Consider the following 14,328-nt stretch of genomic DNA (forward strand, 5'->3'; position numbering starts at 1 on the left):
CATTGTGTTTGAAACTTTACTAGACTGGCAGACAGACAGACTTGCTCACCAAACTGTCAAAGATTTATACAAGAAGAATATACTCCCTGGATTAATTTTGCATAGGACATCAGAAGCTATATAAATAGTCAGAAAGTCATAAAGAAATTCTGAATGCATGTAGAATAATTTTTTGAATTGGTGTGGTTATACGGAACTATTAAAAATATCTTATAAATAAATAATCTTTTGAAAAAAAATCAATCATCGCATCTTGGATTTCATGATCCATGGATACATGTTCAGGCAAAAGGACTTGTACACAACCCCAACACATTTGACATATATATGAATGCACACAAAAAATACTTTTTTTTGAGATGGAAATACTATTATGGAAGAGATCTTGCACATTGATCTGCAACTTTAAATTCAGAAAAAAATACAAAATTAAGCTCTTAACACTGCCTATTCTTTGGGAAGCTGCTCTCGAACATAAGATAGTGAGCTCCAATTCACCTTGTTGACAAATTGCTAATCAACTTATATACAACACTAGGTATATGTTTGGCCGTGAGCGAAAAAGAGGTATCAGCAGGCTTCTCAGCTGGGCAGAATCTTATCTGTCGAAAGAATGTAGATGCTAAGAAATACTTCAAAAGCAATAAATTTATGTCATGAAAAAAATACCTCTTTATTATGTACAGAAATGTCAGACCTCTTCTAATACAATGTCAACCTTTTCAAATATCAATTCTTTCCCACCCTAGTAGTTTCTCTTGAATGCCAGGCCAAGTTGGTGCAGTGCCTACTTTCTTCCCCACCTCCTAATCAATTCAACTCATAGGTATGGTTTTAATTACTACGCAGGAACCATTGCATTCTCCAAACAGTATATTAAATCTTCATCCATGTTTTGCATCGGCCATTACTCCAGTGGAAGAAATAGTAAATGCTGGATTGATTTTTTTTCTCCTTGACCGCAAAAATGTTCAGAGCTAAAAAGGATGTTTGTTCTTTTCCACTTGTATATGAACCGAGCATAATCTTCTATAATAGCAGGAGTCTTCAGCATCATACATGATAAACCATGCCGACCTCAATCAGGGAGGCATGTGGGATCCCAAGTGCGACGGCTGGCCTGCGGGAGTTACGCCGAAGAAACCCGTACACAACATCAATCACAAACTTCTTGATAAATGATGAGGACTCATGAGCCACCACACATGTATGGCCCATCATGTATGACACACCAGCCTCCCTCTCGTCCGCCAATTCCCTCACCTCTTGCCTCACATCTGCACCAACCGCCTCTTTGAATCGCACCCTCTTCTTACTTCTCTCAGTCCTTTCAGACCCCATCACAGCATCCACCACCAGGTTAGATGGCTGACCAACCACTGACATCTCACCATTAACCAACGAATCCCCCACTTCCTGCTGCAGATATTCTGCCACTTTCATGAGCAGCTGATTCTCAAACTCGTAACTGTCCCTTCCTCCATCCTTGTACCCATACCTCACAATGCACCGAAAGAGGCGATACTCTGGTGGGCCAATCCTTCCAATCAAGAAGCGCTCATCAACTGGAACTTTTGGCACTGTAAGTGTCCGTAAGCAGACAAAGATGAGGATGCGATGGAATGCAGGAAAGTTTGTGACAAAGTGAGCAAACATGGGAGGGACACCAGTCATGATGTTGGAGTATACAAGGCCAACTCCAGGCACTCGAACAAGGCCAAGGCTGGGGCTGATGCTGAGGAGATAGTCGAGGCAGACCTTGTTCTGTAGCTCGAAGGCCTGTTTCTTAGCAGTGCCATAGTGCCATGCGGACATAACAAGCAAAATGATTAGTGAAAAGATGAGGGGAAACCAGCCTCCATGAGGAACTTTGACAAGGCATGCGGAGAAGTAGAGGAGCTCCAAGGATCCGAAGGTAATAACAAAGAGGAGCACCAAGAATATGGATCGCTTCCAGACAGTAGTGATGATTAGGAACATAAGACAAGTTGTTACAAACATTACAATAATCACAGCAAGGCCTGCAAAAGGAAATATATGTCATATGCTCACATAACACCAGTCCACTCTGTTTCGTTATAATCAAAATGGAAAGTGAAGAAACACATACCATAAGCATTTCCTATCATATCAATGTCTCTAAAGCCAATGGTGACAGCAAGACATAACAGCATGAGAAGCCAGTTCACCTCTGGTATGTATATCTGCCCATGTACATGGCTCGATGTGTGTATAATTTTCACACGGGGGAAACATCCCAAAGCCCTACATTGACTAATTATGGAGAAGGTAGCTGAGATAATTGCCTGACTCCCAACAACCGTGGCTAACGTTGCAATGACAAGCACTGGCCAAAATACGCTCTCTGGATTGGGGGAAAACAGATTGCAGAGAAAGCATAAGATTATATCACTTAAAAATGATTAGTAAACTAGTAGCTCATGAATAAATACTAAATGTTTTATATGATAAAGCCATCATAATAAAGGACCAGCTTGACCCAGTTCTTACATCTACAAGTAAATAATAGAGGACCCAGCAAATATTAGCGAGCAATATTAGGTGAAACAAAAAAAGCTCATAAGGTTATAGTTGTCAGTAACAAACTAAATAATCATGTAAATTCCTAACATTTCCTTCTTCAATTTTATAGGATTATTAAAGGGACAAGTTAAGATTTCCTTTGTTGATGTCCATGAATCACTCTAAAAGCAAGTGGTTAAAAAAACACAGGCACTTTGACTTTTTTTAATTATGTAGGACAACAAACGTGATCTTCATCTTCCAGTATGTTCATAAACAAAGCATATCTTATGTTTCCATGTCATAAAACAGGAGCTGTAAGCTAATATACCAGGAAGGGCTTTGTAGAAGCTACTGTGGAGGTCCTCCCTATGCTTTGATAGGTAGGCAGCTTCACCCATGTATGCCACTACCAAGCAGGGATAAACTACTGCTGTAAATGCCACCTGCCACCAGAACACATCTAACATAAATATAAATTAACACTGAATAAGCACAGTATTTGGCAGACTAGAGGTATATTAATGATAATAATCAACATGATAGTATGAAGAAAATATGGAATGCACAACAAGATAACTTGGGAATTCAAGAAAATGAGATCACAAGTCTCAAACAACCACAAGAATATATGTAAATGACTGTGAATATTGATGCGTAATTGGCGAAGCAAAATGCAAGGCCTCTGCTATCTTTTGCATCACCATAAATAGACCATGATTTTGAATTTTGGCCATACTTGGAAACTGGACTTGATTATGCTAAGAATCAGTCTGAAACTAGGTTGGTTTCAAAGTTTTGGCCAAAAATGACATACTGGCCCAATTTAATGTGTATATTGACTGTTTGTATTACTTTAAATACATAATGTGTATATTGGCTTGTTTACTTTAAATACATAATCATATATTAACTTCATTAATTTTTTAGTTTTATCTCTTTTTCTGGCCAAAAATCCTAAACTCAAAGTGTAAGTACAGACATTGAAGCTTAATTGGTCCAGCCTAAACTGAAATTGATTTTTCAAACCTTGATAAACAAAATTACGATTGTTGTCATTTTATCCAATCCTAGACAACTAGTTGTTTCATGAATCATTAAAGTGAAAGTTACAAATAATACATTTATAAATCAAATCCATCTGTTTCCCTTCTCCAGAAGTGATATTCATAGTGCATAACACTATGACAACAATAAAACAATCCGGTACCCAATTAATGGATAGAGTTGCATATATTTTATGAGTACATGTCTTCTACATACAAAGATGAGAGAATCCTCATCCCTTCCATACTTGCCTCCTCTAATTGATGTGTCCTCGTATCTTCCCAAATGCATAAAATGCAAGGATATTTGTAGTTTTACCTTCAAGTCAGGGTACATCCATACATGTGAAAGTGCATGTGAGATACCAAGATATTCACAAAATAGAGATAACCTTTTGAATGATATCATCATTCTAGAGTTTGCATCTTGCGGTCATGCTAAATATTTGAATTAATTAAGAACTCATGAACTGAAGAGGTATACATGGAATCATGGAGGACAAGATGCATAAAGCAAACCCTGTACTAATAAGGGTTGCCTATTAAAATTATGATCATGATATCATCAGGTAAAAGGTAGAAGAGCAAAGTTACGACGCATATATCTTATAAAATTGGTGCATAACAAAATCTCCAGATAGATACTAGATAAGAAGATCAATTTTAAGAACAATTTGGTATTCTTGATGTGGGGAGGTTCGGATATCTTTAGCCTAACAGTGTTTGAAGTAAGATAAAAGCTAGGAAGCCACACCTAGCTCTCCCAACTGATATGCCAGTCATCTGAAACTGGCCACACCTGTTCCCTGAAAGCAAAAAGATTATCGCAACAGTCCTCTTAATCCATATACCAACTACCTTTGCCCCACCTCATACAATTCCAATCCCCTGGTTGTCAAGTTCCCTGTCCCTCTCACCTCCTCCCTACTTTCTTTTCCCTCTCTCATGCAGCTTCAGACCACATTGATCCCCTTACCCCGTATCCCCTCTTATCTATCTCATGGACCTTCCTTCTCTCCACTGCTGATCTATAAATCCAATCCACCCTCACTCCAACCCCAGTACAAGTCATAAGAAGGCCTTCAATTGTAGGCCTCCATGAGAAGGTGGTATCACAAGAGAGTGAATGGTAATTTCCTGCAAAAAAAAAAAAATTGGGCTGAATATATAGAGGCTGAGAAGGCTTCTCGTGCCTTCTCAATGCCTCTTCTCTCATTTTTTGTAAAATCTTGAAAACTCACAAAAAGAGAGGGGATTTTGATGATTTCAAGCTGGATCCAAACCAAAGAAATGTATCGTTCCTCTCTCTCCCTCTTCATTTCTTCTCTTTTCTTTTCATTTTGATGCCGGCAGTAAATTAGAAAAATAGGAAAGGTCATGCCAAATTTTTCAATTTTGGCATGATTTCATGCTACTATTGTAGATCTGGAAATGATCTACAAGACACCGAAATCTTTATTTTTTAATAAATCTGTAATTTTTAAATTTAAAAATATATATTTTTGGATTAAAAATAAGAAATAAATTAATAATAATAAAATACTATAAAATAACAAGCATCTTTAGGGGTATGCATGCTACACTCGACCAACATTTAATGTCACTTTATTCAAGTTTAGGTACAATCATGCGCATAGTGATAAAGGCCCAAATTTGAATAAAATCGAAAAATAAGTGGGCTTCCACATATGACCATGGGCTGAGAAAGAGACATGCAGCATGGCTGCATATCTTTATTTTTAGATGTAACTTGGCTATTGCAAGAACTAAAAACATTATGAGGTTGGAGCAAGTGATGCTTTTCGATAATACTCAACTTATTGGAACTGTTCCATGATTACGCAAAGGGCATCGAGACAGCATACTCAACTTTATGAAAAATTTTGGCTTCAAACTTTCGGCTTTCATTTTATTTAAAAGAACCTCAGCTAACAAAATAACCTTCAACATGCTAGCTTCTTCAGTTTGACAAAAGTTCTTTTAACAAAACTATTGCAATGATATGGAATGTAAAGTTAGTTCCTTGATCTTGATCAAATTTATGATTCCATAAATTTGACAACAAAAACTATTATCAGAAATATTAAACCAGCAGCAGCTAAAGATGAAGAATCTTAATTCTAAAAAAAGAATAGCAGTAGTCCAAGCATATTTTATATTATATGCCTGTACATAGATACAAATGTATTTTCTGAATGTACATGTATATACGTACGCATGTGCACATAACTGAAAATTTTTAGCCCAACAAATAAACTAGTAAAAGATAAAAAGAGTTTCTTGGATGTAAAAGTCATGTTATAAAGATCAAAGGAACTTTTGAACCTATCTTTTTTCATTACTCGGATACCTTCTAAATTATATAGTCAACATGTTTGCGTCTAAAAAATGACCTTACCCTGATTGAAAGCTTTGAGAAGTGCCCCAGGTCAGCAAACATGGCCTCAGCACCTGGTCAAGCATACCCAGTTTATGAGCCCAAGTGAAAGAGTAAAGACTATATTCTACATAGACATATACATATGTACATACATGAATATATATATATAGATGTTTATTTGTACACAGACACATATACATGTACATATGTTTGTATGTTTGTACAGATATATGTATAAATATGTATATATGCATTTGTATACAACCAAAATGCCACCAACCTGTAATGCAAAGAACAACACCTCCAAGTGAACTCCAGCCATCTTTTCCAGCTTTCTTAAAGAAGTTATAAACATAATATGGTGATAGGGCACGGACAACACCAGGATTCCACTTGAATATGTTGTAAATCCCAATTCCACTAATGCAGCCAAGCCACGCAATCAAGATTGGAGCAAAAAGAAAGCTGACACGATGTGTCCCATAGTGTTGCAATGCAAAAAGGCCCACTAACACAATGCAGGACACAAATACAATGCAATCTGTATGCCAAAAGATAGTTCAATAAGACAGAACAGTTGTAGATGATAATGCATGTACTATTGGGATAATATTTTCCTGTTTGGGTTAAGTATGTAAATCTATGACAAAATAAAATATATACATGCACTAATAACAACTCCCGGGCAGAAAGAAATTATCTGGGAAGGAATGGTATAACAGTACCAAGGACAAAAACAGATCATAGATCAAAGCATAAAAGCTGATAATGTAAGAGCTCTACATAATAACGATAGCATACTCCAGTAAGGAGCCTTCAGTGCATATTCAAAAACAACGCTGTAGACTTACAGCATCAGTGAGGTTATCTTTCCAGGCGCTGGTGACTTTTCAAAAGTAAGAAATTATCATATGGAAGAACCCACAGTTCAGGTAGAGAAGTTGATGCTTACTTTCATGTAGTCTGGGAATCTTAATTTTGAGGCCAGATACTGCAGAGAGGACTGGAAAAATGCAAATGAAACAAAGGTTAGTGAAAATTTCACAAAGGTGTTAATAACTTGATATAAAAACTTCTAAAAGTATCAGAATCTTCGTGTTCTACAAACATATACGAAGAAAAAAGGTTTCCATCATTTTCAGCAAATTTGAGCAAGAGAGTCAGTCAGCTACTACTACAAAAATTCTAAATTTCAGCACTAAACAATTTTACTATCTGTAAAACCTTCAACCTGTCATGTGAAACTAGAACAGAAATGCTATCAAATATGAGGTGGATTTCCCAAAATTGCCAAACTCGAAGCCTGCAATCGACCTGTCATCCCATATTTCTCAACACAGAAAAAAAGAGAGAGAGAGAGAGGGAGAGAATGTTTTGCAGATTAACGTTACCAGATCTCAAGGTTTGCAAATACCAATAGTACCAGTGTACCGGTGAAGACCGGTTTCGGTACGGTACCGGTCAGAATCGGTACCGGTCGGAACCGGTACCGAACCGGTTGAGATAGAAAAAAAACCTACGTCCGACGTGCGGACGCGCACGCACCCGCACGCCTGCGCGTTAAAGCCACTCTGTGCAGCATTTAAAGCCCACGCGGGCTGCCCCACGTAGGCTTGCTGCCCCGTGCGGTGAGCCCGCACAGGGAATCGAGCCAGCGCAGGTAACCGCGTGCGGGCACGGTTCCCTGCAAGCGGGCTCGCGATTCCCCACTCGTGCCCAGTTCCCCACTCGGCCCCACGCGCGGGAGTTTTTTTTCCCCTTTATTTTTTTTCTTCCCCTTCTTCTTCCCGAACCCTTCTTCTTCCCCTCTCTCCTCTCTTCTCCTCTCTTTCCCGATTCCCCCGTTCTCCCACGAGCAAGGAAGGAAGAGAGGTTCTGCTCGCGAGCAAGGAACCTTTCTTTATTTTTTCTTCCCCTTCTTCTTCCCGAACCCTTCTTCTTCCCCTCTCTCCTCTCTTCTCCTCTCTTTTCCGATTCCCCCGTTCTCCCGCGAGCAAGGAAGGAAGAGAGGTTCCGCTCGCGAGCAAGGAAGAGAGGTCATCCTTTTTCCGGTACTTGCTTTTTCTTCTTCCCCGCTTCTTCTCTTCTTTCTTTCTCTTCTTCCCCGCTTCTTCTCTTCTTTCTTCCTCTTCTTCCTCCTCTTCTTTCCTGCTTCTACCGGTGCCGATCGCACCGGTTTCAGTTCGGTACTGGTTTTCACAGCCGAACCGTACCGGTAGCTGTCAGCACCGATTCGGTACAACCTGAACCGACCGGTTCCAGTCAATTCGGCAGACCATGCCAGATCTTTAAAAACCTATAACTGTCATAAATTTGTAAACTAAAGAATATGGATTTCGTATGTCAAGAAGCATTTAGAATAAATAATAGTTCATCAAAACATCAAATCATTCCCCATTCAAAATAAAGACCTATTTATAGGATTTTTTTTGGTAAATAAGACCTATTTATTTGATTGAAGTAGACATATTATATCATTTTTAACAAGCAGGCCAACCATACCCGACATTGCTGGGGTCAAAACACCATCACCGATAACCATGCTTGTCCCCAGAAGCACAAAAAGAAGCAATGCAATTCGAGAAGTCCGATGCTTCTCAAAAAAATTCTTCACCAACAAACTAGTCCGTGTCTCCTTGCTAGATGTTTCCAGTTTATAAGCAGATAAATGCTCGTTGGCAGCTTGAGGGGTAGCCAGAAGTCCCATCTTTGTTTTCCGGCACATTAATGAATACAAAGCAAATGTCCCACCTGCACACGTTATAACAACTAAGAAAAGGGCTTGAACCAATTCATAGAAGAAAGAAGAATTTTAGACAGACATTTTGTGGATCCTGGGACCACCTTCGCCGTTGTCATCTGCTCCTAACACAAAGATGATGTACTTGCAAAGAGGAATCAGAGTCAGAGTCCAGAATACCAGAGAGAGGACTCCAAGGACTTCAGCTTCTTCCTCGTGGAGGCGTAGCTTTCCCGAGAAAGTGCTCTTGTAGACGTAGATGGGTGAAATGCTTAGATCACCATATACAACACCAAAGCTCTGGTAGGCCAACAAAAGAGTGGTTCTGTATGCTTTCTACAAGTGAAATAGCAAAACCCATCAGGTCTTTCATCCAAACAAACAGACAAGGGAAAAATTGATGAAGTGGAATCAATAAAATTTAAAAAAGGGTTGGTATGAATGGATTTGACAAATTCTACAATAAACCAAAAAAAAAAAAGGAATCAGAACAATCTGAGAAATAAAAAACTACGAAGAATCAGAGGGATAAGATAAAGGGTGTGATTGGAGGAAACTAAATGTAAGAAAAAAGAAAGAAGATATCCAATAAAAAAACAATGATTAACTTGATATTTCTGCAGTTAAGCAGGTTCTTAAGCATGAAAAAGACCGCTCAAGATAGTTTGGTAGCCAGAACATATAATCCATGGAACTGTTATCTTACGCGATAACCAGATTAAACCAAAATTTACAGAATTGCGTAAGTGCAGTGGATTAAAAATTTCATACTTTTCCTCCAATAACACTCCAGCAAAAACATTATAGTTAATTGTTGGAAAACAGAATATAAACTTAGTTAAACGAATCGTTGAAAATCTTCACAGATAATAAAAAAAATTGAGAACCCATGGGGAATAATGATATGGCTTTAATAATCAAGACACTGGTGATACTAAAAGAAAATCATATTTTTTCAAAATTTAAGAAGCAAATGCTTTAAAAATTATTCTCTTAAAAAAATAAAATTCTAGATAATTGAACGCGGAAATATTAAACTTCCATTGCAATAATCATTATTTCGTTAAAATTACACACACACACACACACACATACTTAAGGATTTCTCAGAATCTTAAAAGGAAAGACTTTGAAAAAAATAAAATAAAATGATCTGATCACCCGAGAATTTCGCAGTCCGCAAATCCCTTAACAAGAAAATATAAAGAAAATTAAACAAGAACAAAACCTTATCTCTTTTTCATTGACCAAAATGTCAGTCAGCATACAAAACAGATTTTTTTCATAATTTTCTAAAGAAAACAATTTGAAATAAATAAGACCTGAAACAAAATCTGTACATTTGTATACTGAATGACCATAAAAATTACATTTTTGTAATCAAGATTCCAGTACAGATAATAAAAATTAGATTTTCTCAGAATTTTACGAAGTAAACACCTCAACAAATTAAAATTTAATTCTATAAAAAGTAAAATGTCAACAGCTATCTCCCGTAAAATCAGAAGAATTCTTCATTGTGCCCGGTAGACACCAGAAGAGTACACTCGCATTGAAGAAATTTGATAAAAGGAAAATGTTTTAACATGCAACAAATAAAACAAGAACAGCAAGATAAGTCAGTAAAGTCACTGAAAAAATCAACCTTCAAACAACAAGAGGAAGGACAAAGAAAAGGGGAAATTTAAGAACGCCGAAGAAACACTCACCCAAGAGCGACTCCCGGGAGACCGAGAGCCGGACTCCGGATCCATCACCCGAGCCCCGGTCACAAACCCCTTAATACTCCCACTCCCGAACAACGCCACCGCCGAAATCCACCGCCAGGGGATAAAAATTTCGCCCGGAAGAAGGAATTCCGAACGGAGAGCTCGATCGAACGCCTCTCGAAGTTTCGTTCGCGTCGCGCGCCGAGAGAGAGAGAGAGAGAGAGCGGTTAAGGGGGAAGACGTGTCCTAGAAGACTGTGAGAGAGAGAGAGAGAGAGGGAGCGCCAAAACGTCTCTCCTCTTTCAGGGGCATCTTGAGCCCACTTCCTTTTATAGCCAAATTTGATATTCTACACCCCCCAATTTTTTTTTTTGTCCTCGCACTCTGATACTGTGTAAACAGTACAGTGTACTGCACGGCCTCGACTAGCCTGAGGACTGGCTTCCAAGCCTACAGGAATTTGGTTACTTTCTGGTTCGACTCGAGCTCAAGATGCCTCTGATAGGCTAGTTATGAAAAGGAATAAGATAATGTCACTGATAGGCAAGTTGTGAAAAGGAATAGAGGATGACAACCTTTGATTCATTGAAGGGTTTCTTTATAGCTAAGGAATATTTTGGTTATATAAGATAATAACGGTTTTTGTTTCCAATGTAAGTAAGAACTAAATTTGGTTGCTACCTAAACTTTTCGACAAGAAACCATCAGGGCTGGCCACTTCTTCTAGAGGTGGTTGTGATATCGGAATTTAAATACCTACTTTAGTATGGCACAACATATAATAATTATTTAGATTAGTAAATGCAGAACACCTCACAAGATATAAGTTGTTTTGGGATTATATATATAGAGGATTTAAGGTGGATTTCTGGTTGCCAATGACAATTTTATCTTAAACAAATTTGCTGATCTTTATTTCTGTATACTTAAAACAAAAAATAACTTTTCATAATTTAATTATATATTAATGACATCCTAAAAACTTCATATGGATAGAGAATGACATAGTAGATGCCAAATTAAAATAGAATTACTATTTATTTTTGTATAAATAGAAGAATGAAGATAGCGGATCTGATTTTAGGGTATCTGCAAGTTATTCCACTTGATATAATCAGATTGAAGCAAAAAATAGTCACATTTCAAACTAAGAAGTTCTTTATATTTAGATCTTAATCTTAAGTTTGGATTATTATTTTATTTATTTATCAACCAAGTAAATTGGTGTAGCCAAACATCAAAGAGAAAAAAAAAAAAAAGCACCACCCCATCCATGAATAGCCACAAATTAAAGCGGCGGACAAAATTTAGAAGTCAGAGAGTAACAATAGCACTAACGTTTTTTTATTATTAGTTTTAAAAACTTTTACCGTTCCCAACGTTTACACCTACCCACCTCCCATTTCTCCGATGCGGCCAAACTACCTTACGGATATCCTCATAGACATTCAAAAACGAGCGCGTCATCCCGTCTGTCCGCATACGGCACCAACCCTCGACCCGTTGGACGGGCGGGATGTTTTCAGGTAGCCATATGGACGGTAAATATTATCTCGGCATATAAATATTTATGCGGTGCTTTGGATGAAAGACCCATCACCGGTTTGCTGTTTGGTCTCAAATTAGAGTCCTAATGGATATAGAAAAGGTGACAGCTGTTGGTTTCATTATTCCTTTCCATGTGGGGCCCGCGTGGGAATCCTCCGCTTCCGTGTGTCCTCTTATGGGTACAAGCGCAAGCAAATGGCAGCCTACCGTACGATGCCGGATATGATCTACCGCTGTAGCTGACATGATGAAAGATATGGTGTATGTTTTGGATCAGCTGTGGGAAGGAAACAGCGGATATGGTATCTTACGGACACTGACCTGGCACGTTGCCAGTGTTGGGTAGGACTCGTTTGAGTTTGGGCTTGACATGATCTTTACCCAATTCAGGCAGGATATGTGTACCAAACTTTAGCATGGAATTTAAATGATGATGGATTGAGTTGGGTTGGTTAGGTGGGTTATGATGGACCATATCGAATTGGATATTAACTCGAAGGAAATCGACTAATCTACTAGAGATTAGATTAGAAACATAGTCGGTATTTACAAAATTTGCTCTAGCAATTGGACCTTCTATATGTGTAATGGGCCATTTCGGCTCATGTGCTTGTAATTAATGAAGAGAAGTGATGACTCTGACCTAAGTTTGACAAATAGTATTACTAGACCTTTAAAGAGCAAGGCCACGATTAGTGTGGCTCTATGTATACGAGGTTAATTAAACTTATTCTTGCTCTATGCCAGTATGGATCGAGTTGAATTCAAATTCATATGTTGTATGTAGTGTTTTTAAGCTTGCATTAGACTTCAATCAGCCTAAATATTTATTGGACATGGATCACAAACACATACTGAGTTTTACCCTTTTTTTTTTGGCAAAATGCATAGCTAATTTTGTGCGGGAGAAGCTTATGGAGATTGCTATGTTTAACGAATACATAGAGTTTAACCCGAAGTTAAATCCCATAAAAAATATTTATTTTCTAGTAATTTATATGATATAGTCCATTGTAGGTTAAGCAATCTCCTCCCAAGAGACCAAAGCCTTGCTTATTTTATCAAGGATCGAATTTGCCTCCAATGCGTAATGAAAACTCATTACTTGTTAGATCCAATGATTTAAGAAGTAATGCTAAACTCTCAAACTTAGTTATCCTCAAAAAAAATTTGAAAGTAAGGGAGCTAAACCTAGTACAAAATACTGATCTTCTTCTGCCATACAACATGCTCACAACACAAGTTTTTCAAAATTGTTATCTCAAACATTTTTCTCATTTAAAATGTATCACTTTTTTTTGTCAAAGAATACATATTCTGAGAAGGTTCTTCATGAGGAGTATTTACCCAATATTGGATTACACATTCTGAGAAAGTTTCTCATGAAGAATATTTACCCAACATTGGATTCCATCCATCCATTACTCATACATACATTGTGGCTGTGTGGAGACCGGCATCTGGAAAACAGGAAGGGCCACCAAGGTGATAGCCTAATGGTACTGGACGGGGATTCTAACCTTATGGTCCCAAGTTCGAGTTGCTGCGGCGACGATTAAAATGTGGCTTCGGCCACTACTTGAAACTAGTTATGTTTGGAAAACAGGAAGGGCCACCAAGGTGATAGCCTAATGGTACTGGACGGGGATTCTAACTTTATGGTCCCAAGTTCGAGTTGCTGCGGCGACGATTAAAATGTGGCTTCGGCCACTACTTGAACATGAGGTATAGGACCGATTTAGCAAAAAAAAAAAGAAAAAGAAAGAAAGAACTGGAAGAAAAGAAAAACTAGTTAGTGCTTATGAGAATGTCAAGACGAAGATTGTGATTTCTAAATCATGTAATTTTTCATTAATCATGTTCTAGATTGATAAGACTTCAGCAGTCGTAATGGACCGGCAACATGATGGGCCATTAATTTCTATGTAAGACTTCTTCAAAAAGATTTGTATTTTATGTATAACGTCTACATCCAGCTTGATTGATCTTCAACATGACCACCATTATTGAACTATAGTTAAATAATTTTATTGGCACACGAGTGTATTTTTTTTTGGAAATTTATTCTCACTTCCAATCTTTATCTCATAAAAAGAAAAAAAAACTTATTCTCTTTCACCTTTTTATTTTTTTTTCTTTCTTTTTAATAAAGTACTAGCACGTGCCTCACAATAATTTTGTATTATAATGCATATGATCCAAAACTGATGCTTGTCGTTCCGAGGAATACATTGTTACTATAGTATTTATCGATCAAAATATAAGGATCTTTTGATAATATTACATCTTTCTCTCTCAAAAATAAAAGTCTTGTTATGGTTTGCACTTATTTCTTGTGGCAGCAAATACAGGATTGTTTGGAGCCTCAACAAGAACTTCGTC

At 37.7% G+C, this 14,328-nt stretch overlaps 1 protein-coding gene across 5 annotated transcripts; it reads right to left on the minus strand.

The window, feature by feature from the left end:
* Positions 1-260: 260 nt before the first annotated feature.
* Positions 261-10,665, minus strand: LOC120103837 (probable potassium transporter 13). Of its 5 annotated transcripts, none has more exons than XR_005508384.1 (10): positions 10,399-10,665; positions 8,794-9,025; positions 8,452-8,700; positions 6,902-6,952; positions 6,230-6,490; positions 5,968-6,020; positions 2,855-2,969; positions 2,111-2,365; positions 670-2,021; positions 261-602 (listed from the first exon to the last, which is right to left on the minus strand). XR_005508384.1 is itself a non-coding variant. In XM_039119061.1 (9 exons), exons 1-9 carry the CDS (start codon positions 10,441-10,443, stop codon positions 1,054-1,056), a joined length of 2,229 nt encoding a protein of 742 aa, XP_038974989.1. In that variant the 5' UTR covers positions 10,444-10,665; the 3' UTR covers positions 631-1,053. The 5 variants fall into 5 exon arrangements, 3 of the variants coding, with proteins under 3 accessions (XP_038974989.1, XP_038974992.1, XP_038974991.1); XR_005508383.1 differs by having other exon boundaries at positions 370-602; positions 698-2,021; XM_039119061.1 differs by lacking the exon at positions 261-602 and having other exon boundaries at positions 631-2,021.
* Positions 10,666-14,328: the final 3,663 nt, after the last annotated feature.

This window comes from Phoenix dactylifera, unplaced genomic scaffold, assembly GCF_009389715.1.
Source record: "Phoenix dactylifera cultivar Barhee BC4 unplaced genomic scaffold, palm_55x_up_171113_PBpolish2nd_filt_p 000481F, whole genome shotgun sequence".
In the NCBI taxonomy this organism is placed as follows: Eukaryota; Viridiplantae; Streptophyta; class Magnoliopsida; order Arecales; family Arecaceae; genus Phoenix; species Phoenix dactylifera.

Bases quoted from the DNA above. Each gene is read 5' to 3' on its own strand.
- LOC120103837 (XM_039119061.1), bottom strand. From the start codon at position 10,443: ATGGATCCGGAGTCCGGCTCTCGGTCTCCCGGGAGTCGCTCTTGG. The intron at 6,021-6,229 runs GTTGGTGGCATT...ATGCTTGACCAG, and splicing joins TGTTGTTCTTTGCATTACAG to GTGCTGAGGCCATGTTTGCT. The intron at 2,970-5,967 runs GTAAGGTCATTT...TTCTGGTGGCAG, and splicing joins TCTCAAAGCTTTCAATCAGG to GTGGCATTTACAGCAGTAGT.